Here is a 26,218-nt window from a genome sequence, read left to right as displayed (position 1 = left end):
GCAACCATTACTTTGCCACAATCCAAGAACATCTGCACATGGAAACCCTTTCAATGTAGAATACAAAAGGAGACCCCCCTCTTTTACTGGCTGAGGCTACAAGCGATATTCCAGCATTACCAACTTTAGGTCACTAACCTCCAGAATCTTGCAAAACACTCACATTTATATGCCTCTCACTAAGTTGCTTACAGCAACCACCTTTTCAGTGTACCTCACATTGAGCCTAGTTTACCACTTGCTTAACCCCTTAACCGTTTTGGACGAGCTGGGCTCGTCCTTGCCAAGCCGTCCCCAAACCGTTTTGGACGACTGTAGCTCGTCCTCGCCGAATAGGTTCTTCCTTTCAGCGTTTCGGACGAGCACCGCTCGTGTGGGGGCTTAGATGGCATTTTAGTCGACAGATGGCAGCACTGACCTGATAATTTCGTTTTCTTCTACCGCATAAACATGTTTTTCGTATGGCAACCTGGGTTTTAAAAATGGTGTCCGGCGGAGGCGATGCGTGTTTTGTTGAGCCGTCTTCTCGGAAAAGACGCTTTTCTTCCTCGTCACCTTCTTCAAACGATGGTGATTCAGACACCGAAGTGTACATTGTTTCAGGGAGCGAGGACGATAGTGATGACGCTGTGCTGATCAGCTCTTCCGATGAAGAAGAGAACAGCTCTGATGCAACATCGCGAGCGCACGACAGTGGATGTAGATCGACGTCAGCAACATCCCTACGCGACCCCCTCGGTTTCCTTTTTTCGCAGCTCCCGGTTAGACCACTATAAGCTCACCTGATGACTTGCTTGAATATATTTATCGCTTATTACCTGCAGGAAGTTGGTTTTCTGTATTGCGAGGAATAATAAACTTCAATATGCTAATTTGACTTCATGTTTCCTTCAAATATTGTTTTAAAGATCGAATGCATGGTTTTTATTGCAATATTAATCGAAATCAGGAATAAAAAAAATAAGCAGTTTTGTTAAGAAATTCGTTGACATAACAAAACGGTGAAGGGGTTAATCCACCTCTTTCACAAGAGGTGGCACCCTCTGGTGAGTGCTCGAAAATTTGTCCGCTACGCACAAAAACTGGTTGAAAACAAACGCAAGCCAGCACTGCAGGCGCAATCAGCTTCCACTAAGCATCTACTGCACATGCAAAGTGGAAGGTGCATGCTTGGCAGGTACCACCACCTGTCACTTGCAACTGTCACCAGCATGAATTGCATGTGCACAACAGAACCTGGCAATGCATTTCAAACCAGTCAAGCTCGAGAGAGGGTCGAGAAAGAAAGGCAGGCATGCATGGAGCGGCCGTGTGAAAAGGAAGACGACAGGTTTCAAGCACTTTTCTAGAAGAGCTACTGCTTTAAAACTCTTCAGCCCTGCCATATAAGATCTTTTATGGGAATGGTGTTTCTGGCAAACATCACTGACATTTGTGATCCCGTTACTTACACACAAATATTTGCAGCATACTAGCATGGTTTGGTTTGGTTTATGGGGTTTAACGTCCCAAAGCGACTGAGGCTATGAGAGACGCCGTAGTGAAGGGCTCCAGAAATTTGGACCACCTGGGGTTCCTTAACGTGCACGACATCGCACAGTACACAGGCCTCTAGAATTTCACCTGCATTGAAATTCAACCGCCGCGGCCGGGATCAAACCCGCGTCTTTCGGGTCAGCAGTTGAGCACCATAACCACTGAGCCACCACGGCAGCGGACTAAAATATGATTAAGTGGGCCATGGCGTGGAACAAAGCAGTCATTTTAGGCCCACCAGTCAAATCATGTCACCGTTGGCTTGCCACCACATGTGAATATAATTCTGAAACGGTTTCTTTTTTTTTCTCCATTAAGTTTTTCAATTAACTACTGTGTGAGTATGCTGAATTTGCACCTGTTCTGCCTCACCTTGAGCAGTATTTGAATGAATGAATGAATGAATGAATGAATGAATGAATGAATGAATGAATGAATGAATGAATGAAATCATGCTCTTGTACCACCACATCAATGCACACAAGCCTAACTGTTTATGTAAGCCAGACTTATTTAATGCTGCAGCAATGTAAGACTAAAACTAGTCCCTAAACTACACTGCTCGCACAAGAAATAAGACACTTTCCTGCACTATACTGAGTGGTAGTGTGCTCACTGTACTACAGTGTAAAAACATGTTCTAACATGTTTTCAAATAATTACGATCATTTAATTACTCAGCTGCACAGCACTAAAGGGATCAGCAAAGCCTCAGTGAAGCCATAAGAGTGTGAACGAAACACCAAGCAGGAGCCTTGTTACTCTTCAGCTCTTTTGTAAATTGAGGTGTTCAACATCTCGAAGCAACACATGGGCTATGAGGGACACCGCAGTGTAGGGCTCCGGATTAACTTAGACCACCTGGGGTTCTTTAACGTCCACTGACATCGCACAGCACATAGGCGCATTTTACACTTCACCTCAATCAAAACACGGTCACTATGGCCGGGATCGAAACTTTTGAGAAGACCCAGAGAATACCATCGATATAACATTTTATTGCATAGAACTCAAACCGACAGAGATCCTTATGCAAGTAAGAAGAGAGTAGAGATAATTTCCCTCAACAGCTTCAATGCATGTCAAAGTTACAGAAACCAAAGCTCTCACTGCATTCTTTACTCTTAGTAGCAACTGGTACAGGTTAAGTCAACAAAGCTGATAGCGCCGCAATCCTTCATGCTAAAACGACAGGAGAAAAAGTAATAAACGCGTTGGTGAAAATTTTGAAGTCTCTAACTGGGAAATCTTCAATAACAGCGAAGCACAGGAAGAGCACAGACCAATGTTCGTGTACAGCAAGCTCCTTCAATGCAGCAGTGAACATCTCAGTATGCTTCATTGCTGTGGTCACTTCAGTTAAAAAGGCCACAAAGCAAAACAAAGCACTTTGGTCTCATCGGCTGTTAAACTTCCCATGCAGCTCGCCCAGTCTTTCAAAAAACACCCAAACATGCAGATACAGATTGTTGTGCCACCTGGGGGCTCGTGAACAAACTGCCTGAGAACTCTTGGGCACTGCCTTAACATCGGTGCCCTTATAAGAAAGGATGTTTGCTTTCTACAAGGGAAGCTTATGCTTGCCAACTCCTAAAAGGTGGTTGCAGCCAACGGTGGTGGGAGGGGGGCAGACCTTGAAGGAGTTTTGCAACTGATGCGCTTAAGAAGCACCGAGTCAAACAATGCTACGCAAAGCTTGCGTTTGGCTTCAATGCTGACGCTGGTAAAGTTGCGACTAAAGCTGACAAACAAGCACACAATTCCAACATGCAAGAAAAAAAAGTAAACAGGACAAGGAAACTACGCCCATAAAATATGAGGAGCTAACAAAACAGAGCCAACCCCTCGTGTCTGACCTTCCCACAAGGCCATGCGGTGAACGGGGGGTGAGAGCGTTGGTGGCAAGGAGAAAAGGGGGCCATCTATCTACGGCAGGTCGTCGTCACACAGACCTCAGGCGGGCAGAGCGAGACCGCATCCGAAAGGTGCGTCATGTTTTGCGCGGCGCACGCTTCCGTCACCGAGCCAATGTCCGCACTGTGCTGGAGCCGCTTTGCACATCTGCTCTCCTTCAGCAGTGTAGTGCGGCTAGCCAGCGCGTGCCCGTCCTCAATGCCTCGACATAAGCGAGAGAGACAACTGGAGGTCACTGCGACGCGGCTGTGCATATGCACGGCCCGACGAGCCAGTGGGACGAAGGAGACCTGAGCTGGAGCTGAGCCAAGGAAGCGCCGCAGGCTTCCTTTCCCCCCTCTACGTCCCACTTTAGAACAGAAGCGAAACTTTCTTTTCTTTTCTTTTCACCTTTTCCGACTGTCAACGAGGCATGAGAAATGCCCTTGTCATTCCAGGTAAGGTGCTGATGCATCTTGAGCAACGAATATGGAAGAAAAATGCACATTCAGAAAGGGGCATTTCTCAAGGGCTCGCCAAAGAATGAAACTGAAACTGCCCAAAGCTGCGCGGTCCACACAACAGAGGTAGTGTAGAGGTTAACGCAGAAGAACCCTTTGCTGCGAGTGCTGGCCTTGCACGTCTTGTTTACAAACACCCCGGTGGTGAGCCTAGCGGTTTGAATGTCCACTTGTAGGCGGGAAGTGCGTGGCGCGGTCCCCAGTGCCGTCGTGTTGACACCAGTTTTACGATGCGTGCCCGCTTTTTTTCTGACCTGGTGCTGTGCTTTTCTGGATGGAAATGCTCAATGAAAACTGGGTGTTCAACTTCACCTCTGGCAGAACGAAAAACAAGATAGCCATGGCGCTCTCTAGCCGAGACTGACGTGTGCTATTAAAACTTAACTCATCATTGGTTTGGTTTATGGGGTTTAACGTCCCAAAGCGACTTAACTCATCATTATCAACATGCCTGTTTACAAACCGCTCATAAAGCTCTGAATCCCTATGTAAGAGTACATACAGTTAAACAAAAGCCATAAAGAATAGAAAGTGCAGCTTAGCTGTCCTATGAGTTCATTGAAGTTTAGAAAAGAATTTCCTGTTTATATTCTATGTATCAGTTCAGTGCTCAGCTGCAATACCTTTGGCCAATGTGTTTAATGACAGCGTTAGCTTATTTTTCTGCACTGTTTCTATATGACGGTTAGCATTAACCACCAGTTAAAAATAATGTGTAACACACTGGCTAGCTTTTCCTCCTTCGTGCTTTGTATGCAAAAGACCACAAAAAAGCACTGGAATAAAAGCCGTCAACGGCACGGCATGAAATAGTTTTGATTTAAATATGCTATATCAGACCTTCCTTTCAACTCGAATAACTACTATGGACTATGTAGTGTCAAGCCTTAACTGCTGTCAAGGGTCACAAAGTTTACATGACAGAATTCTGAACAACTGTGCGCCAAGCTCATAAAACAAGAATCCAGAAGCTTAAAAGCAGACTGACATGGTGTGCTTTGATAAAACACAGCTCAGAATGTGCAAATGAAACTTTTGTAATGCATTACTACACATTCCCGCACGCTGGTAGAGGTTAGTTTCATTAATGTCAGTAAGGTAGTGGACAGTTGACTGCCGGTCAGTAATAAGCAATTCCCAGAAGTTACAACATTCATTTGAAAAACGTTATCGCAACAATGCTGTCACTGGACCCATCTTCGCACACCTGAGGCACAGTGAAGAGATGTGACAAGCACGTTACTTGGTGCCAAACAAAAATGTGCTAAAAAAAAAACAAATTATGGTTTTTGAAGAAAGGAAATGGTCTAATAACCACCTCTCTTCTCGGCCGACACCTTAAACTGCACTGCGAGGAAAAGGAGGAACGTGGCCGCCACGGCCGGATTCGAACCCTCGTCCTCAGGTTCCAGCAGCCGAGCACCCTAACCACTGAGCCACTGCGGCATATTGAAATGCACCATTCCCAACATAAAAGAGATCCGGCAACAGAACCTGACTTTTTCCAGTGTCAGACACACGAGCTATGAGTTCTCGCACCACTGACTCAAGACACCCCCACTCTGTTTGGGGCAGCCATGAACGCAGTTCTATTTCGAGAACAGCCACATGCCAATGAAGCAATCTGGACACACTTTCGCCGACGGGAAACAGGGCCAAGCTCATTCATCTCTGCTGTTTGTTTACTACGGCCCTCAAAGAGCCTCTTTTACAGCCAGCGTGGTTGCTGTCCCAATTTTTTATGTACTTTAGTTCATCAGCAGTACTGTTTGGACTGCGGGAAAACCGTTACAGCAGATTATTACAGCTTCGAAGCATGAACCGCACACACACCAGGCAGAACAAGACAGTCACAACATAAAAGGCTGCCATTCCCAATGCACATGCATGACAGCTGTTCTCTAGACTTAAAAAAGACAATAAAAGAAAAAAATTTCCTCAAACCCGCACAGCAATAGCAAAACAAAAACATCAAGTCACTGGCACCGCAGCCATAATGTGTTGCCTAACAAGAAATTATTATAAAAAAATCACATAAAATAATCATTGACAAGCACAGTTAAATGAAAGAAAATGAAAAAGCAGCTTTATCAATATCAAGAAAGAGCGCACAAAAGGACCTGTCCCAACCTCTGCAGTTCCTTGTATTCTGCAAAGTGTACTGACACTAGTGACTTCACTGAAGGTGCCAGTAATTTAGAAGCTAAGCTTGGTCAACACAGCTACCTCTGACAATTGGGCACTTCACGGCTGCTCACTATAGCTGCACAAAACAGCAACATACCCAATTTTAACTCACAAGCAGTACACAACAGCTTAACTGGGAATAGGATACCATACCAGAAGTATAGTTTTCTTAAAAATTACACATAATGGAAGAATTAAACTTTGTGGAAATTCAGCATACAAACAACAGGTATGTGCTATTATATAGAAGAAACAGAATTGCTCAAGTCTTCACAGCTAAGATGGGCCTGAGTGCCCTTTCAGCCCCTTCCTAAAAGAACAGACAATACACTATTCTGCAGACCTCATACGCTGCCTGTAAATATGCTCCAGAAGAGAGTACTGTTTCAAAGTAGGCATAAGCAAACATTATTCCTGCCTCTGTTCACCAGTGCATTTGCAAGACTGCACCATAAGTGTCCAAAAAGAAGCTCCCAGAATGGCAATGCTGTACGGGAAAGCAGCATTACACAGTGTCACACCTCAAGGTTAAACATCGCCAGAAGCTCTGTCAAACATTCGATTAAAATTTGTTGTGATCACTGACCACCACTGTTCACTTCCTCAGCCATTTTTTCCTCTTAGTTGAAAAAGGCACGCCAACACACATGACAAATAAAAATTGAGTCAAACAGCTTTGTGCTTTTTCTCCTCGTTATCTACCTGAGAAGACAATGTTAACACCTGTCCTGCTTGTTAGCCATAAAGGAAGTCTGGCTTCCCCAGGTGCAGCTCATCAGGGACAAACAACGGGGAACAAAAAATCTTTCGAAAGCAAACAAGCAATTTCAGCTACTGAACTTACGCTAAAAAGGTACGTTAAAAAGCCTGCAGAACCAGGCAGGGCGCATGTGTGCAAGCTTCGAGGCCTAGCTTCAAGAAGAAGTGCACTGAGAAAGCATTTCAACTCCAGCAGACTAGATGGGACAATTGCTGGGACAAAAGGTCTGCTTCTAATGGGATCATGGCATAAAAAAAGCTCCACTGTCTCACTAAAACTTTGTAGACAGTTAGCTCAGAAACTTTCCTTGCACCGTGTTGTGCATGCCGCACCTTGTACAGGCTTGAAGACACCGGTGTCTATGTGAATAGTTCAAATTATATACAGCTGGCAAATTTTTCATTTAGCACAGAACATTGGCCAGCTCGTATGTCAGCGCCTTATCGCACCAAGGCCAAAGAGGACAGATGCATGAAGCTGCTAGGCTCTCTCGACATGCGCGTACCGCCCTTGCAGCTGTTGGTGGCCCTATATGCCAAGCAGCCATTGGAAAAACACATGGCAAAATCTTATTCGAAATAAAAAAGCGCGAACCAACACATGCGCTTCTGCTATCGCTAGTTGATGATGAAAGGGCAAACAGCGCTTGGAGGTTACATACCACTTGCAGCAACAGCCTGGCAGAGCTATGTCGCAACGGTATAAATGTTCCATGCATGTGGTGCTTTTGTTGCGGTGCGCAGTGATGAGGTGTAGTCATACCAGCCAGTCAACATTCACGATGTACTGTTAAAAAGCTGGCCGACTGTACGAACTGGCAGACATTTCTCTTCTAAATTCTTACGCAAAGTGCACAGTACAGAATTCTGCAGATGACACCAGTTTCGTGGGTAACTCCTATGACCAGCTTTTGAAGACTGCCAGACATGTGCAGTGCCTACGAGCTCTAGCATCAAACGTTGATGGTGCCTGCCCATAACCTTTAGGCTCCACTCACCAGTTTGTTTAGTTGGAGGCAACAGGTAGAACTACTAATTCTTATTCAACCTCCATGCTTCTTTCTTTTCAAAGCATTATGACTTGTGAAAAGTTCCCCGACTAACATAAATTAAACAGCTGTAGTTTGGTTTTATGGGGTTTTCATGCTGTAGTGGACGGCCCCGAAAAATTTTCACCACCTAGGGTTCTTTAACATGCACTAATATCCACAGTATACTGCCCACTAGGATTTTGCCTCCACGAACAGCAGTGGACAGAACCAACATGCCACAAGAGTATAGCAAAAACACGATAAAATTACGTTCAAACATGAATTGCAAAGTAAGTGCCGAACGGGCTGAAAATTTTAAACCAGAATTTTCCCACGCACTGAACAGGCTTCTCAACACGCATATGAAACAAGGATTTAACCCAGGCATATTCGCCATTACTGACTGGGTGTCCTGCAGAACATCTCTTAAGGCTTTAACTATTTCCCAGCCCTGCTACGACTGGTTTCAAAAATCAAATTCACGATGGAATGAAAATTCACAAAACACAATTGGGCTGATCAGGGTCCAATACAAGTCAGCCAAATTCAACCGAATCTAAGCAAGCTTAATTATGAAGTCATCCTTTGAATCTACTTCTGAAACACTAGCAAGGAGAAAATTTGTCCTGGTATGATCATCTACGTAAGCTATTAAATGCTTTACACTTCTTCTAATAAGATCTTCGTTGTACAAAAAGCATCAATATGTTTCGTGACATGCAGCACAGCTCACAGCAAAACCAGTATTAAAGCTTGCCCAACCATGTGACTTTCTGCTTCCCTAGCTTAAACATGTCACAGGTATTCACACAAACCTAGCCTGAGAGACGATGCCCTAGAAAGAGCAACCACCCTTGTCAGCTAACGGAAAACTCACTGCTCAAATGCACGAACACAGCTGCGAAATTGCTGTAAAACTGCTGCTTTGTTCTGCATTACTTTTATAGGCTCAATCCACAAACTCTGCTAAAGAGTTTTCTTACAGCCCTGCTGGCAGCTGTTAATCCGGGCCAGTTTTCAGTCCACTGCCAGCAACATTATTTTTCATGTGAAATAAATGTGAATCAGAAGTGCTCATGGAAAGATTGCTGTCCTACCACAATGATTCAAGAGTTCTCAAAGAACTGGGACTATCAGGGAAATATTACTACACAGCAGGAAGAGACAGGCTGGTCAAAGCCAATGCACACAGATTTGAATCAAATGGCCTTGACTGCCCTTCAACGTTCTTTTCTAAAAATAAACACCAAAAAAAAGAAGGTTGCACGAAACTAAGGCACACGAATAATTGCATATGTTGCCTGGGCTTGCCCTCAATAGCATATTGATACAATACAGCAGCAAGTAGAACAGGACGCTATGCGAGTCCAAGGTCATTAACCTCATTTTGTACCCAAGGACTTCTTCCCGTACGCCCATCTTCACAGGACATTAAAAATCAAGGTGGGTCAAGCATTATCTTACGCGGTCGTGACCCCGTCTCCATGCGTATTTAGTCTGGGGAGTGTTGCTCAAAAAAGCTTCCACCGGATAAGATAGCGGCCCCTACAGGCCAATGCCACAGGAGCTAGGTGTCACAGAGGAGATAAGCACCAGATAAAAGTGCAGTGTCAGTCTTGCACCTAAGGACGCACTCCACATTCCGCGTGAAAAAGACCCAGATTCTCACTCATCCGACTTACACGTGCAAAAAACGCTTATCAGGCAGCAGTTACGCACTTTGCACACGAGCCTCATATCAGACGGTTTCCGGCAAGACGCGATAACCCTTTTAGCATCCACGGTGCATACAGTGCACATGACGCAGCTCTATTAGCAAGTTTTTGACACTAGAGAACCTCGTGTAATGCTATATGGTTGATATTATGAGTAAATACTTGGCACTGCAATCAACAGGGCACGAATGCCGTTAGACACAAAACCATTCAATATTACGTAATTATTCAGTGGGAAGCTGATAAGACGGACAACAAGGAATCAGGTGTTTGATAGCAAGTTGCACTGAATGGAGGAATGACCTACTCGTTTCTCAATTAGTAGGGCAAAGCCCTATTAGAAAGATGAGTGAACAAGCTAAATTTCTCTGGTGCCCTCAACAATGCTTTTATTAACGATGCGTCTATAGTTGTCTTTTCCTTCGTTCGTTTCATCGTCAGTGGTGTTTTGTAGTAGCGTGCTGTAACCAAGACAGGAGACGAAGGTCGCAAGGTTGACATTCAAGCCAAACGAAACTAACGGAACGACTAGCGGCGCTGCTGAAAGATGTCTTGCATATGGAGCGAGGTCAAGTACCTGTCTGCCTCCTCCTCCGCTTTAGAGGCGCGACTAAACGGTAGGGGAGGGGTAAGATCTCGCCGTCGGTGGCTTGACGAGGATGGGGCGATGAGCGAACGACCCGGCTACAAATCATACGAGCGAAACTTTTACGCAATAAGCGCAGCGGAATTCGTTATTCATTTGCACAGCGAGTGGGCATGTTCTCGTTAGAAAGAGGTGATGAAGCAGCACAAAAAGAGCAACGCAACGGAAACAAAAAAAAAATTGACGGCAAGCGCACGTGTGCAACGGAATCAACAACCCCGATGTAGGGGGGTATACTTTGTGCCATGCAGCGAGCCGATACCACAAGGCTACGCAGTGCGTAAAAGAGGAAAATGAGTGCGTGGTGAAACGTGCCAGAGCCCACGGGCGAAAGTTAACCCGTTCCTCGACGGGGTAGCCCCCGAAGACTGGTCTTTCAGAGAACGCGTGGAGGTGGAAAATGAGACCACGTTGCAAATAACCGCGGTGCGAGACAGCATTAAGCCGAGAGCCGCGCGCCGCTCCGATTATCTTTTTTTTTTCTTATTTTTGCCGACATCATGCGATAGGGTACTGAAAAAAACACATTTCACTTGGACAAAGCAAGACCGGACACGAACTGGACGAAAGCTAGCACGCCGGGAAAAAGTCAGCCGGCGCCTCACTCCAGGCCGAAATCGGACTCTATTTTCGGCGCTTGAAAAACGCTTCTCGCTCAAAGTGCAACTCGCTCGGAAATACGGTGCTCGGAGCCTTAAGGCGCGATGTTTACGAAACGAAAGCCACGTCCATGAGGGAATCAGCGAAGCGCGGATACGAACAAACGCGCGGCGTCTAGTCGACCTGGTTGACCTCGAAAGGAGGAAAACTCAGTTAGCCACAGCTAATTAAATTAGCGTCCAACAGTCATCAATGAATTAACAACCTGGAAATTCGGTCCCGGAGCCGATTCAGCCGTTATGTGAGGATTAAACGCACCTTTAACTGTGTCAACGCGGTCATTCATTCCGAAAGCGCATATGCACCACGAAGGTCGGCTCAGAGGCGAAGCGTCGAGTCGGGGGTGGCAAAGCAGAAAAACTCTTCTAGCTCACCTGAGGTTGTACGATGGTGCGAGCTGGGAGTAACCGAAAGAGAGCCATGCCGGTGATGTTCGTTAGAGAGGCCGGGATGATCGAGTTGGGGGGTAAGCAACGTCCAAACTCGCCGGTCGCTGCAGCTCCTGGAAGCCCACGATGGGAAAAGGGTCGGGCACGCCGAAAACAAGAAGTGTAACAAAATGCTCAAAACATTGTGTCAACAATAAAAATAAATTTGTAACAATATAAATGTAAACGTCCCTAAAATAAGTTTGTAATTTTATTAAGTAAATTAAAAAGTAGAATTGTATTGATTTCTTTTACTTAATATGATACGGCGTGACGCCTCACATCTTAGGGTTTTGCGCTGCCAACCCACCTGCGTGCGCGGCGTCTGGTAAGCGCAGGCGAAGCGGGCGAAGCTTTTGAACTTTACTCTGGAGTTTGTGATTCAATCGTCCATCGCTGCTGTCCGTAGAGTGCGGGCCCTGGTCGTCGGCCGGTTGCAAAGAAACCCGTATCAAACTGTTCGCCATGGGTACGTGCCTCGTGAAACTTTGTTTTCCACTCGGATCTCGTGCGATCTGGACGGCATCTTTCTACTTTCGTATGCCGCACCAATCGATACATTTGTCTCGGTTGGGTGTAGTCATTCTAACCGACAGCAGCACACTGTTGTAGCCGCGTGCTCCATGACATTTCTTTTACCGGTTCTCGCTCCCCGACCTGCGAGTCTGGGAAACCTTTCTCTTTCCAGAAAAGCGGCGAACTTCGGGGTTATCTCGAGCAAAATATTTGGGGAGCATCGCGGGGTGGCGACCTAGACATCAGCAGTTTCGAGCTGAACAGCAGTGTTGTTTCTGGTGATCCAAAACTCGGGAAGTGTGCATTGGGGGGCTTGCATAACGCAGTCTTTCGCGTTGTGGTCGATAGTTTGCATTTCAACCGGTTTATTATATATGATTAATGTAATCGCAGTGTAATGCTCCAGCATATCCATGTGACGTTTTAAATATGCTTTCCTGGTACCGGCAGGGTTGTACCTTCTTCTTGCACCATTTTCTTTGCATGTTTCCGCCCTTTAGCTTTTCTTTCTCTCCGTCGCCCATTCTTGCTGCTTTTTCTTTCTTCTTTTTTTTTTTCTCTGCGAATGGCCTACATTTCTAGCGCTGTCTGCGGAAGGCATCCGCGTGTCTTGGCGGACAATTGCTGGCTACCCTAGCCGACTGGTTTCATTCTTTCGTTCGGCGACTGACGGCCGCGCTGGAAACGAGGTGTCGGACCCGAAAGAGCGCATAAAATAAAGGGGGAAAAAAAAGTTCAAGGAATGGAAAAATGCGGTTTCTAAAGCTACAAGTTTCAGATAAACAGAAGCAGCATGCATGTGCTACCTTATTTTGATTCCCCTATCAATCTCAGTCCGATATACTGCGCATCGGCGCTCGTGGAGAAAGTCGGCATGCAGGCGTTTGCAAATTGGTATTAAAGAAATAAACAAATTTTTATATTATACCAGCAAGTCGGCTCTCGATCGCACGCGTCCATTTAATTCCTCTTTGCACGGTCAGTCGACCAGCTGGTTGGGCCGGGGCTTAACTTGCTGTGACTTCAGTATATGTGCTATCTCGAGATTAGATAGAACGTTCTCCCTGAACGGTTATGATCGAGTATTTACAACCACGACGCGCGTTGCAGAGCTGCGAGATGTGTTTATTGTCCAGACGGGGCATGTACTTATTACTTGCGCAAGAGTTGCTGCAAGTACTTACGTTCTATTTCCTTCTTTGGAGGGTCTGCGCGTCTGGAGATAATTTTTGCTGCAAACCGAGGAAGCGGTGCGCGCTGCGGCGTATCTATAGAAACGCGGAATGCGTATACCGTTTCCGTGGCCCCGATTTTTCCGATTGTCTTTCACACTGACGACGTAAAGCAAAATCGAGACGAACAGCAAACAAATGCGAACGAGCAATGCCTCTGTATAACTCGTTCGGCTGGGTATCCTTTCTTGTGCAGTCTTCACTGCAAGCCTTTTGCGTTGTGCGGTGGGGCCTACCTCGAGTTCCTGCAAGCGCGTCGTAGTTAGCAGAAGTCTCCTCTTTCGGCTGCTTTATCTGTATCGGAATAAGTGAGCACGTATTGAGAGCTTGTCATAAAGCACGTGCCGTTCTCTTTTCTTGCCAACCGATCGATGTCGGCACCTCAACTTTGTTTAGAAATCGCAAACAGGCGCATCTACGCTGTCTGGCGGCGTCAGTTTACGTTCGGTCGCGGTATATATATATATATATATATATATATATATATATATATATATCTGTACTCGCTTAATTCGAACATACGGTTTATTCGAATGGATGCTTTGGTTCCGGGAACATCGCTTAATATATTATTAAAAGGAATCTGAGATACGACTAAATGCTTACTTTTCATAGTTTCAACAGATCTCGGGTACCCAGGTTTTAGTTATCGAGTTAATTTTGACTGCATAATGTTTCTGCTCTGAAGGAGACAGGATGTGCAAAATTGAATTCTACAAGCGCTTTGAATGTTGTGAATAGGCTGAGCTATAATATTTTTTTCCTTACACCTGCCCACTAATTTAATGCACATCCATTATTCCCCTTGGGGTATACACGTGCATCTATACATTTACTTGAAGACAGCTTGGCACAGAGAAATGAGTTCTATACAGAAGTTCAGTGCAAGATTTGAAAAGGGGTGATTGGTATAAAGCGGGGATTTATATGCACGAAGAGGCGGAGGTGCAAACAACTCCACTTGCTCGGATAACTAACGCTATACCTTTTGAACTCCTCTACTTTCTTCAGGCTTTAACCTGTTATGGTTTGGTTTGGTTTATGTGGGTTTAACATCCCAAAGTGACTCAGGCTGTGAGGGACGCCGTAGCGAAGGGCTCCGGAAATTTCGACCGGCTGTGGTTCTTTAATGTGCACTGACATTGCACAGTTTATGGGCCTCTAGAATTTCGCCTCGGTGGAATGACTGGCACAACTGTTCAGCCATAACATTATGGAGTTCATTTTGCAAGGTGCTTGTTTTTTCTTTTTTTTTTTGCACCAAACTGTGGTCACTAAAATAGCAAGAGAAGCAGTCCGTTGATTACTAATTGTGCAATTTGTAGCCGGCAGTCATGTGTTAAAGATAGGTCAACATATGACTGGAAGGGTATTGCACTCGAAGGAGCTTAGGCACCAAATTTTTCTGTGCATGTTTTACTTTTTCGAATGGCGCGTCGCTGCGGTGTTTGTGGACGTTCCACATTAGTGATGCAGTTCAGAGGCAGATCCTATGTCCTTAGGCAGTGCAGAGAAGTCTCACGCTCTTGAGGAAAACATGGGCGCACTAGCACAAAATGTCCAACATCACGGTGGCTCAGTGGTTAAGGCGCTCGTCTACCGAGCCGGAGTACCCGGGTTCGAACCCGACCGCAGCGGCCGCGTTTCGATGGAGGCGAAACGCAAGAGGCGCCCGTGTGCTGTGCGATGTCAGTGCACGTGAAAGATCCCCAGGCGGTCAGAATTATTCCGGAGACCTCCACTACGGCAACTCTTTCTCTCTTTCTTCTTTCACTCCTTCCTTCCTCCCTTCCCTTGCGGCGTGGTTCAGGTGTCCACCGAGATATGTGAGACGGATGCTGTGCCATTTCTTTTCCTCAAAAACCAACATCACCCACAGCACAGCTTGAGCACATGCATGCATGGTGCCGCTTGACAAATTTGTGCAGCCATGCTGGCATTAAGGTGGCGGTCCCACTCTGACGGTGAGCGGGAACCATTTTTGGCGATATTTGTACGTCGACTGTACCTCACTCGTTCGCTTCATAAATATGGTTCAGATATCTCCGAAAAGCTGCTTTTCTCTGCTTTCAAAAGATGCATTTTGTTTAACGGTAGCTGCAAATTTGTTTCAACTGTAAAAGAAAACGCAAAGATGAAAACTGGCAGTTTAGCTCAACTTGTCTCAGGAAATGCAAAATTGTGAAAAACCTCTTGCACCTAGAGAAATATCTTTCGAGATACTTTGAGATCGGATGCTAATGAACATATTTAAGCATTTAGAACTGCGTGTATAGATTAGTTTATTAGCCACGCATGTTTGAAAAGCATAGAAAACAGAACAATGTAATCTGCAATAACTTTTGGGATATGCATTGCACTGCGGCGAATATTTTTACAGTTTGAGATCGTCTAATCGCTCTTCCATTCTGAAAATTTCATCCGTCTGCCTTGTTTAGTTTAAAAGTTATTCTTGATCAAAGTTAGCGTTTTTTCGAAATAGTTAAAAACGGAATGCAATACTGTTCAGGTAACCAGCGCGTGGCAGTTTTGAGATTTTGCGTGAAGAAACTTAATACTTCGCTCTACGCGGCTAAGCATCGCCTTTACTCTACGGCTTTTGGGGAATGCGCAATGTCTAGTTGATTTTAGCTACCTTTTTGTTCTCCTCATGAAGGACACAAGCTCTTGAAACGTTCCGCGGCTTCTTTTTTTCTGGCAAATATACTCTTAAAATGTCGGTCTCTCATTCTTTTAATCAACTTGTAACAATTGCCAACAACAAAATCCACAGAATACAAACAATAATAGCAATAACGCAGCGACATGCGATAAATGTAGTAAGTAGCGCCATCTACACACATGCACGTGTACTAAATAATCACAGTTCAAAAACATAACGAGTGTGGCGCTGCTAAACATTTACAATCAGGAGGTGTTCACGAGAGGGAACGATACCTCTACGATGTTTGCACGTTTGCCTCGATTTTGCCCTATGTAGTGTTACGTGTCGAACTTCCAAGCAGATTGCCGCCATATTGCTTTGCTGGATTGTTTTGTAGCGTAAAGCTAGTAAAGCCACACTACGCGGGTCAGAGCGGAGTTATGCGCGAGTGTGCGCCGCCTGTTATGCGCATGCGTGAGAACCGCGTGACGTCACGAGAGACGCAGGTCCGCAGGTGCGTCGCCTCCTCGCCACAGCCGGTGCGAGCTCCTCGCTGCCGGCGCCGCCGGCGTGCGCTAGTCTCCGACGCGTGACCTCGTGTTTACGACAGTTGCGCCGCGCGCTACTGCGCATGCGCTAGGAGGGGGCGCGGAGAAATGGCGGTCGCGCTCAACATGTAAGCTCTAGTAAGCTAAGGAGAGACGAGCCGCTGCCAAACGGCGCAGAAGACTGGAAAATGTAAATTCTTCCGATCCCGAGGTTGTCGCCTGGAAGTTCGCCGTCGAGCAGCCAAGGCGAAACGTGCGGCCGAAACACCGGAGCGCTTTACGCTACGTATATCCAGGCATAGCAGAGCTAAGCCACTGCCAATTTTTTTCACCTGACGCTACGAAACGCATTCTGGGCGTCGTATTATTTTTCGAGGACAGCTTTGGCATTGCTAAAGCGACAGGAAAGGGAAGAGACAGGCTTTCACTTCGTGCTGCCGGTTGTTCGTTGTTCCGGCTAGCGCTGTGGAGGGGAAGTTGGAGAGCGCTCGATTCGCCTGCACTCACTGCACCAGTTCGGCAAAGTTCTGCGGCAGCGGCGGTGCGGCGGGTGTGTACCGCTAGTTCCGGCACTTTGAGCGCAGTTTGGCACTGTCTGCTTCCAAAACGGATGGTCGAGTGCAGGCCTGGTCGTCGCTAGCCTTTGCGATGCCAATGAATTGCAGCCAGCTGTTTACAGCCTACATCAGCGGCAGCCAACATCTCGTATCTCATGAAGAAATGTGCAAACAGCACATCACAATAACATGTCGCCATGAACCAGCCTCGATCCGTTTCTTTGGAGAACTCGAGCAGCGTTCTAGCTTGTCGACGAGTGAAAGTTACTTGAGTCTCCGCCGTTTATCACAACCCGCAAACCATCATCTGCTTCCATGGCGGCTGCAGCTGCACTCTTTCAGCACTAACCATGGAGCAGGTGCAGTTTTCCTGAACTAGACTCGCACTTCTTTCAAACGAATGCCGTGGTTCAGAGGGCGCCATGTTCCACCGCTGAAATGAATCCATGTGGTATATAAGTCGGGTACAACTCAAGAACGAAGCAGCACATGCCCATCAAAGGAGACCGCCCAACCAAACGCGTCGACCGAACAGTTTTCTGTTCGGTCTCCACAGGTGCGCCGCGACAGCAGTGGAGACTGAAGCTGCCACGACCGTCTGTTGCCGAATATGACCCCACCTGTAACATTCAGCGCTTTTGCGCAAAAGACGCTCTCGCGCGGACATATGCGAAAGGTGAGCAGCCCAGCCCTCTCGCCCCCCCCTCTCCCCCTTTAGTGGCCAGTGCAGCTGAGACAATAAACGGGGGCACCACACCTACTAGTACCTTCGCCTTTCTCCCTGTCTTTTCCCCTGCTCCAGCTCAGGTGCTCCTAGAGATGATGGCGGATGCCGGGGCAGCAAAATCTTTTCCTTTCTTTTTGCGTTATTATTCTTTTAGCCTTATCCCGAACAAAGGACATCCACCGTCGGCGACACGGGGACAAAGCGCCGACTCCTTCGCTCTCTTTCGCAGGCTTGGCTGCATGCACAGCCGCACAAATCGACGTGATTGGCTGGAGAGCTCCCTCTGAGTTGCGTGTGCCGCTTCGTTCTTTAGTTGTAACCAGGGTGTCGAACCGGAACCGAACCTGAACCCGAAACCGGAACCGAACCCGAATTTTTGCCCGGAACTGGAACCGAACCGAACCCAAACTTTTTTCGCCATCTTGGAACTGAACCCGAACCGGAACGATTCAAAGGAACCGTTCCGAACCGGTTCGGGACTCTGTTCAGCCGCACATTTTGTCCAACACGGCATACTTTTTTTTTCTTTTTTTTCAGACTAAATGGCATATGCCAGCGCGTAGATTTAACAAGCGAAAGCTGTCGGCGCTATGGAGTGCGAAAATGGCATCCAGTCGAAATGGCATCTAGGTCAACAACAAAACTTGAAGAAGTCTCGTGTCTAGAAAGAAAGCTAATTGGCGTTTTCGCAATGTGCTTTTGGTAATTCTAAAGTATTTTACACCAGACTGACCTGAAATGTTGGATTTTATAGTATTCCCCTTTCACATGCTTACGTACAGCTTTACTCGAATTGTTAGCACTGCTTTAACTCGTAAAGCACTGAGAATGGTTTCCCTTTCTTTGTGTCGAGTACCATAAATATGCATAGGTGCAATGACCCAATCACGTTGTGCAACATTTACTTTCGAAATTTCCGCTGTTGAATCCGCAACCGTTATCATCGCGGGTCTCAAGTTGGGTCGTAACAATACACAGTACATAGCGTGTGCCCGCAGAAGCGCAAGCGCTTGTGGGAGGGCCACGGCAGTCACAACAGCATGCGGTCAATACAAAACGCTGAAAGTGCACAATTTACAATCCATAAAGAAGAAGAAGAAGAAGAAAATAAAAGCAATAACACAAAGCTGAAATATTACATATAGTTCAGTCAACAAATTTAGCGATTGATAATTATGTAAAGCAAAGAAAATCTGCAGTTAATAAATGGAACACAAATTTCAAAAACAAGATAGAAATTACAAAGCAACTCAGTATTTCCTTTCTTTGAAACTTTCAAACCACGCTTGCAGTCCAGATTTCCCAGCCGTCAATGAATCACAACCAAACACCTTAGCAGGTAGTTTGTTAAAATGGTAGGGTTTTTAGAACTGTCGTGTCCTTTTACCATAATGTGTGTAAACCCTGGAAACTTTATAACGCGCTATGTGCCTAAGTGACTCTGGTTTTTTATCTGGCTGTTTAAACTGTGCTGAAAAGTAATTTCTCAGAACTACCACCTGCAAGTACAAGTCATGCAGAGGAATAACTACTGCTTTAACCATTCTGGTGTTATGGTCGGACTTCTCGTGAGCAGTGCCATACAATAAATTAGTGGAGATTCTGCACAGGAAACTATCTACCTTCTTAATCTTACAAGGTGCACAAGAACCATACACTGAAACACCGTATCTAAGGATAGATTCTCCTAAAGATCTATACACAGGGTGACGCAAGTTTATAGGTGTAGTGTATTTTATACGATAAAGCTGCACAGAAAGAGCACGGAGTCATTTTAATAAATAGTCAATTTGGGAAGACCAACACATGTTGGAATCAAGATATAGGCCAAGATATTTAACACTGCTCGAGTAGGGTAGTGGCGAACATTCGCAATTGGCACAGTTGCTACCATGCAGTAGAACCGACTGGGTAAGATCGAAATTCTGTGCGGATTTCTGAAACATATTAACACATTTTTGTTTATGTTTATGTATATTTGATTTCCAGATAACCAGTCTACTATTTTATTGATATCGTACTGAAGTAATTTCAGTGCGAGTGGGCTTGATTCATGGGATATCACTAAAGCTGTATCATCAGCATACTGAAATAATTTTGCATTTAATGTTAGGTTAACCATATCATTTACATAAATATTAAACAAAAAGGGTCCCAGAACAGAACCTTGTGGAACGCCGTACTGATATCAGAAAAAGTGCTAAATGATTCTTTAATTTTCACTGCTTGCTTACGGTGCGAAAGGTAACTTGCAAAAAATTGTTGGTATGGACCACGGAATCCAATACTTTCCAACTTACTTAACGAAACAGAGTGCTCCACGGTATCGAATGCTTTCGATAAATCCAAAAATAATCCAAAAATACATTGATTAACATCCAAGTTACCATTGATAAAATCACAGCAATCTTTGAGAAGCTCAACCGCTCCAATATTACGACGGAAACCATACTATGTAGTACTCAAACAAGAATACTTCTCACAAAAACATGTCATATATTGGTGCACAATTTTTTCCATCAGGATGCTAATGACTGGTAGTATGGCAATTGGTCTGTAATTTGTTTGATCTGTCTTTTTTCCCGACTTGTAGATGGGTCTTAGTACTGAGATCTTCAGACCGGATGGTATTTCTCCTGTCTTGAAACACCCATTAAGTATATGTAAAAGTACATCTTTAAGTTTGGAGTAATTGTTTCGCAAATCACGCAGCCTAATCTTATCGTAGCCTGGTGGTTTGCTGTCTGGTAGCGTCCTAATAAGGTTCCACAACTCATCTTGATCAACAGGAGGAAAAGCAGCAGAATGAATTGTTTTCTTGCCTTGGTATTGAATGGTAGAAACGACAGTTTGTTTTTTTAAGTTCCCTAATGGATGATACAAACGCATCATTGAAGGAATTTGCAACGGTCGAAGGATCTGCTTTCAGATCAGTACAGTGCAACTTCTCATCCAAATTAGATTTGTTCTGTCAACCTAATAATTAATTTAATAGACTCCAAGTTGTCCTCGTATTGCTGCTGCACCTAGAAAACTCAGCAGAAAAATATTGCTTCTTTGCTTGCCTCAGCATAGCAGTATAGCTTATTACGATGTGTCCTATATTGCTCTTTCAGGGCAAGATTCTCGACGTCTTGTTTATAGTCATTCCATAGTTTGTCCTTCTCATGAGAAAGTTTAAGTATATTGATGCGTTAAGTATATTGCTGCATTCGTTATCAATTTCTTCTCTTGATTTCTTAACTTGATTTTAACCTCCTTCGTGGAACTGGCTTATATCTCCTCAAACTTGGCTGCTAACGAGTTATGAGCATCAATGTGAGTTTGGCTTAGCAGAGACCTCCAATCAAAAGTTTTGAACGTGCTCGTCCAAGCACTTGTTATCAATTATTTTTATCGTTCTAACGGTTTGACCAGGCGTTTCCCTTTCTTGCGCCAGAACGCACAGCACTGTGAAATAATGATCCGCCACCTTTCTTAGTATTACTGCAGCGTTGGCGACATTATTCGGGAGTCTGGCTGCTATATAGTCGATGCACGACTGAGTAAGTCTGGTGCCCATGACCTCTTCCCTGGTAAAACTAGAAATTATATTTTCTATTCCATATGAAGCTAGTAAATCTAAATAGCAATCAACACCGGGTTTCTTTATTTCGGAAATGTCAATATTAAGGCCTCCAGCTATTATTACATTAATTCGATTGTGGTGAGTTAAAAAATCCGCACGTTCAGAAAAAAATGGCTGAGGCTTAACTTGGTTAAGCCTGGAGAATGCGAAGCATCATCGTGTCGCGTAATTTGGAGACGCACAACCACAGCGACGGCGCGAGGTGGGCCCCCGTTTCTCCACTGTCGTGACGTCATCGTGTCACGTGGTGTGACGTCATGTGTCACGTGATTTGGAGGCGCACAACCACAGCGACGGCGCGAGATGGGCCCCGTTTCTCCACTGTCGTGACGTCATGTATCACGTGATTTGGAGGCGGACAACCACAGCGACGGCGCGAGGTGGGCCCCCGTTTCTCTACTGTCGTGACGTCATCGTGTCACGTGGTGTGACGTCATGTATCACGTGATTTGGAGGCGCATAACCACGGTGAAGGGCTGAAGTGGTAGCTAAAGTAGTATGCTTCGCATAAAAATACTTCGAGTTTTGAGTTCGGAGGGCGATAAACTGCTAGCACAATAAATGTCTCGTCTTTGCAACTGAGTGAAAGAGCTACTACTTCCACCGCAGTAAAAGCACAAGCTACTGTTTCAATGTGCCAGCATTTTTTAAGAAATCCTAATACGCCGCCACCCCTACCAGAGTCACGGCAACAAGAGAAAGATTGAAATCCTGGAATAAACGTATCAGACTCATACTCGTTAACATTAGTTTCAGTCAAAAGTACAATATCAAGATACCCAAGCAAATCAGACAAGTAGATATTTAATAAATTCCAGTGCTTCTTGATGCTCCTTATGTTGATATGGATAAGATCTAGTGCAGAATTGACTTGGGAGCTAAACAAACTACTAATGTGCGTATTCCAGTCGGTAAATGAGCAGAAGTCCTCACTCATGGTTACTCAAGCTTATCAAAGTCACATACGCTCTCAATTCTTATAGCTCCAGAGCCCTCAATCTTCCTCACAGAGATTTTGCCATTTTTCAGCCATACAAACTTGTACGACTTCTTTGCTTCCTGTTTAGTTTGCCACAACAACTTTTTTGTCTGGGCCGGCAGGTTCTCATTAATGTACACATCTTCTTCCTTAAGTGCGTAGCGTTTCTTTGTCCACTGTTCCTGAGCAGTATGCGATGCTTAAGCGCACGCATGCATGGACACACGCATGCACGCACGCACGCTCGTACGCACGCACGCACGCACACACACGCACACATGCACGCACGCACGCACACACCACGGAAATTTTTTAATTTTTGAGAAAGGGGACAAAACTGCTAACGCAGTAAAGAAACCTACTATAATACTCTAACACAGAGTGGGAATCCAGCCAGTGGCGGCGGGCGCAACAGAGAAGCTTCGTTTACTGATGCCTTAGGCTACTCCGCCATGTTCGAAGATTCTTTATTGTTGCCGCACGGAATATCAGGAACCTCCCTGATCTCATCTTTCGACTGGGTCGAATCCCGCGACCTCGGCATACGGCCTCATGCCACTATCCCTCCCTTGCTCTGCCCGCACATAAAAATTCCTGAAGGCGCACACGTCAAGAAAGGGTGATCAGTCAGGAGGCTGAACTTTCGCAGCATATACGTTCTTAGCTAAAATGAACTGTTCTCTGAACAGTGACCTCGCCGAAAGTGGCGATTGTGCGTGTTTATCAAGCATACGTTTCTTCACATGCTAAGCAGTCTTATTAACAGGAAAAGTTCACTCGGAATTCCGGTGTCCTTCATTACTGGCACAAATCTTATAGTGTAAGGCATGACCTCAATGTCCTTTTTAAGCGACTGCTGAAGTGAGCTATGTCTCAAACGAAAACCGCGTCACAAATAATTTCGTTCTTCAATAGTTCCTCCTTGCTTGCAGATGTAGCAATTCACTGACCATCGCACACACGTCCGCTTGGCTCGATGACATGTCCTAACACGCAAGGTCGACGTTTGAAGTCTATGAAAGGTTTTTCGGACCTATTGAATGTATATCCTCTGAACTCGCCTTAATATAAGGCCATCAAGAAAGGCTAGGTAAGGCTGCACGTAGAGAAAGTATTGATCGATCAAAACTTTTGTCAGGTGCCTTCTGGAGAAGCCGTACAGGTATTCCAAGGTAAAGCGAATATTCAGGAAATCGAGTGTGTCAGCACAAAATTCCCTCACGACTATGTCCATAAAAGACAGATGAGCATTTAGTCACCTAATAAGCACAGCTGCCAGAAAACGGCGGTTTTCGGTTTCGAAAAACAAATATCATGAAACAGGTTAGTGGACAAAAACTGCACGAAAGACTCACCATACTGTATCAAGGTAGCATGAAATTCTGTCCACGCATGGGCTCCCTTTGAAAGTGCCCCAGAAAAGTCAAAAAAATGCTATTTAACGAATTTATGGCGCTCCTCTTGCAATGCACCAATTGCAACATTGTCACAATGCAACGTCGCATCGAAGACGTCGCAAGTTTGAGTCCGTAGAGACACGAAGTGCGCCCGACCAATGCAAGCCTACTTTTTTATCATATTCTTTTCATCAGAGCAAGAGACGGAGACGATATCAGCATAGGCCAAAATCTTAATTTTACACTGTCCTATCGACAAGCCACGATTAGCTGTGTTTTTGAAGAACCTGAGCTACAGGAGGTCGAGACATATAGTGCGAGTTATGAAGGCGATGTAGAGCAGGTGATGAAAATAAAATATTTTGGTATACTCTCTAGATCTATGCTGCAAGTGTGCCAGAGTGAGGGGGAGGGTTACTGGCAAGCCGCTTTTGAGGTGACAGAAAGATGTCTTGGCTGTATATACCTGCAAATACAAGGCAGCTTCCGCTCATAGTGGGCGCATGCAGCGGTCCTGACTGCGCCCGCTTAAGCATTTTGCGCCGGAGAAGTTCCCAATTGACACGAGCTTCAAGAGAGACCTATTACTCGCCTGACGGGGACCTCGAAACTGCTGAAGCTGAAAGGTTTTGAAGATGAAAAATCCATCAGCTTTTCTTTTTATGTACCTCATCAGATAGAGTCTAGTATACGAGGTCTGTTAGAAAAGTATCCGACTTTATTTTTTTTTTGCGAACACCTGATGGATATGAGACAAGCGCGCTTGCATCAGGCGACCTTAAACCTTCATGCGCATGCATGAATTTTTTCCCGCCTGCCGATAGCGTCAGTCGCTGGGAAGCAGCGTTTGAGTGAGGCAGTGTGCAGTGCTCTCGTCGGTTTTTTATTGCAAGGAAAATGGCGGAGTGAAAGGAGCAGCGCTACTGCAACAAATTTTGCCATAAACTTGGCGACAGCCGAGTGGAAACCATTCGAAATATTCAGACGGCTTTCGGTGAAGATGCTATGAGCAGCACACAGTTTAAGCAGTGTTACAATTGTTTTAAAGACGGCCGCACATCGGTGGAGAACGAGCCACGCTCCAATCGGCCATCAACATGCCAAAATGACCAGGTCATTGCCGAACTGAACGCTATGGTGATGCGGGACTGTCGAGTGACTATCCGAGAAATTGAGGAAGAGATGGACATGAGCAATTTCTCCGCACATTTCATTATCACCGAAGATTTGGCCATGGAGAGAGTTGCGGCGAAATTCGTGCCGAAGCTGCTCACGGTGGAGCAAAAGCAGCTTCGTGTTGAAGTCTCACAGGACATGCTGGATTCCGCAAACAGTGACCCCGACTTCATCAACATCATAATCACTAGTGACGAGTCTTGGGTGTACAGGTACGACCCGGAAACCAGATCCCAGTCGTCAGAGTGGAAGCATTCCACGTCACCAAGACTTAAGAAGGCCCGCCAATTGCGCAGCAATGTGAAAGTGATGCTGACTGCTTTCTTTGACACCCTCTCTGTGGCAGACCACGAGTACGCACTCTACAGGGTCAAACAATGACCAAAGAGTACTACAGGGATGTCCTCCGTTGCCTACGTGATACTGTGAGGCGCAAGAGCCCGGAGCTGAGATCAACAGGAAATTGGCGCACCCATCGCGCCAATGCTCCTGCACATTCCTCGCACTCGAATCAGATTTTTTGGTGAAAAACCAGACTCCTGTAGTTCAACAGACTCCTTACTGTCCTGATATGGCCCCTGCGATTTCTGGCTGGTTCCCAAAATCAAAAGGCCATTGAAAGGAGCGCGATTTCAGACAAGGAAGAACATTATGGCTGCAATGACAGCTGAGCTAAACTCCATTCCGAAAAGGGCCTTTTCGGAATACTTCCCACAATGGCAGCACCGCTGGGAGAAGTGTGTGGAGTCCCAAGTAGACTACTTTAAAGATGACTAGGTTTGCAACGCTCCAGTTATGCAAGTTTTTTTTTCAACGGCCAAAGGTCGGATACTTTTCTAACAGACCTCGTACATAGCCGGTGTACACTACTTCTGAGTTCATTTGATTTCGGGGCTCTTGCGTACATTTAAATCTTTTTGCCGCGGACAGTAAAACATCTCGCATTGAGCAAATTTTTCAGGGCTGTGTTATATGCTAATATCAAATAGAAAAGTAAACAGCAAAACAAGGTTAAATAAAAACCTACGTTCAGAATTTTTTATAGTCTGAACCCGTTTGAACCCGTTTGAACCGGTTCGACGCTATCCGGAGCGGTTCGAACCGGAACGGAATGTCGCTCCGGAGCCGAACCCGGAACTGAACCCGAAAGGTGTGAACCCGAACCTGAACCGAACCCGAAAAAATTCCGGTTCGACAGCCTGGTTGTAACCGACTATGGTGCTGAGAAGTCCTCTTTTCAGGAACTGGCACAAAGGACAGCCCCCTCCCCTTGCTGCGCGCCCCTCCTGCACACCTAAGAGTCGGGTCCGGGAGTCGAGGGAGCGAGTCCAGTAAACTCCGCTGCAGGGGGTGGGTTGACTCACTCGACCCCAACAGCAGATAGCACGTAAACCGGTCTGAGTCGGGTTAGTGGAAGGAGAGGTGATAAATGCGAACC

At 45.6% G+C, this 26,218-nt stretch overlaps 2 protein-coding genes across 4 annotated transcripts in view; one reads left to right on the top strand and one right to left on the bottom strand.

Annotated features, from left to right (window-relative positions):
* The window catches only part of kdn (citrate synthase), a 33,440-nt gene extending 21,950 nt beyond the window's left edge, over positions 1-11,490 (bottom strand). The window contains exon 1 of the mRNA XM_089546062.1: positions 11,323-11,490. Coding sequence (XP_089402188.1) covers positions 11,323-11,370 — 48 coding nt within the window. The 5' untranslated portion in view covers positions 11,371-11,490. The remainder of the gene's footprint in view (positions 1-11,322) is intronic.
* Positions 11,491-11,682: 192 nt separating this feature from the next.
* The window catches only part of LOC149343828 (secernin-2), a 123,650-nt gene continuing 109,114 nt past the window's right edge, over positions 11,683-26,218 (top strand). For 2 of the 3 annotated variants that reach the window (XM_089546064.1, XM_089546063.1), the window contains exon 1: positions 11,683-11,845. In XM_089546064.1, the coding sequence (XP_089402190.1) occupies positions 11,842-11,845 (4 nt within the window). In that variant the 5' untranslated portion in view covers positions 11,683-11,841. Of the gene's footprint in view, positions 11,846-13,299; positions 13,578-26,218 lie in introns of those variants that run through there. The other variant, XM_089546065.1, reaches the window with a different exon arrangement.

The sequence above is a fragment of the Amblyomma mixtum genome, chromosome 5 (genome assembly GCF_055824585.1).
Source record: "Amblyomma mixtum isolate Tamu chromosome 5, ASM5582458v1, whole genome shotgun sequence".
Lineage (NCBI taxonomy): Eukaryota > Metazoa > Arthropoda > Arachnida > Ixodida > Ixodidae > Amblyomma > Amblyomma mixtum.
The sequence above is the reverse complement of the archived record's forward strand: the minus strand, read 5'-3'. Positions and strand labels throughout refer to the sequence as shown.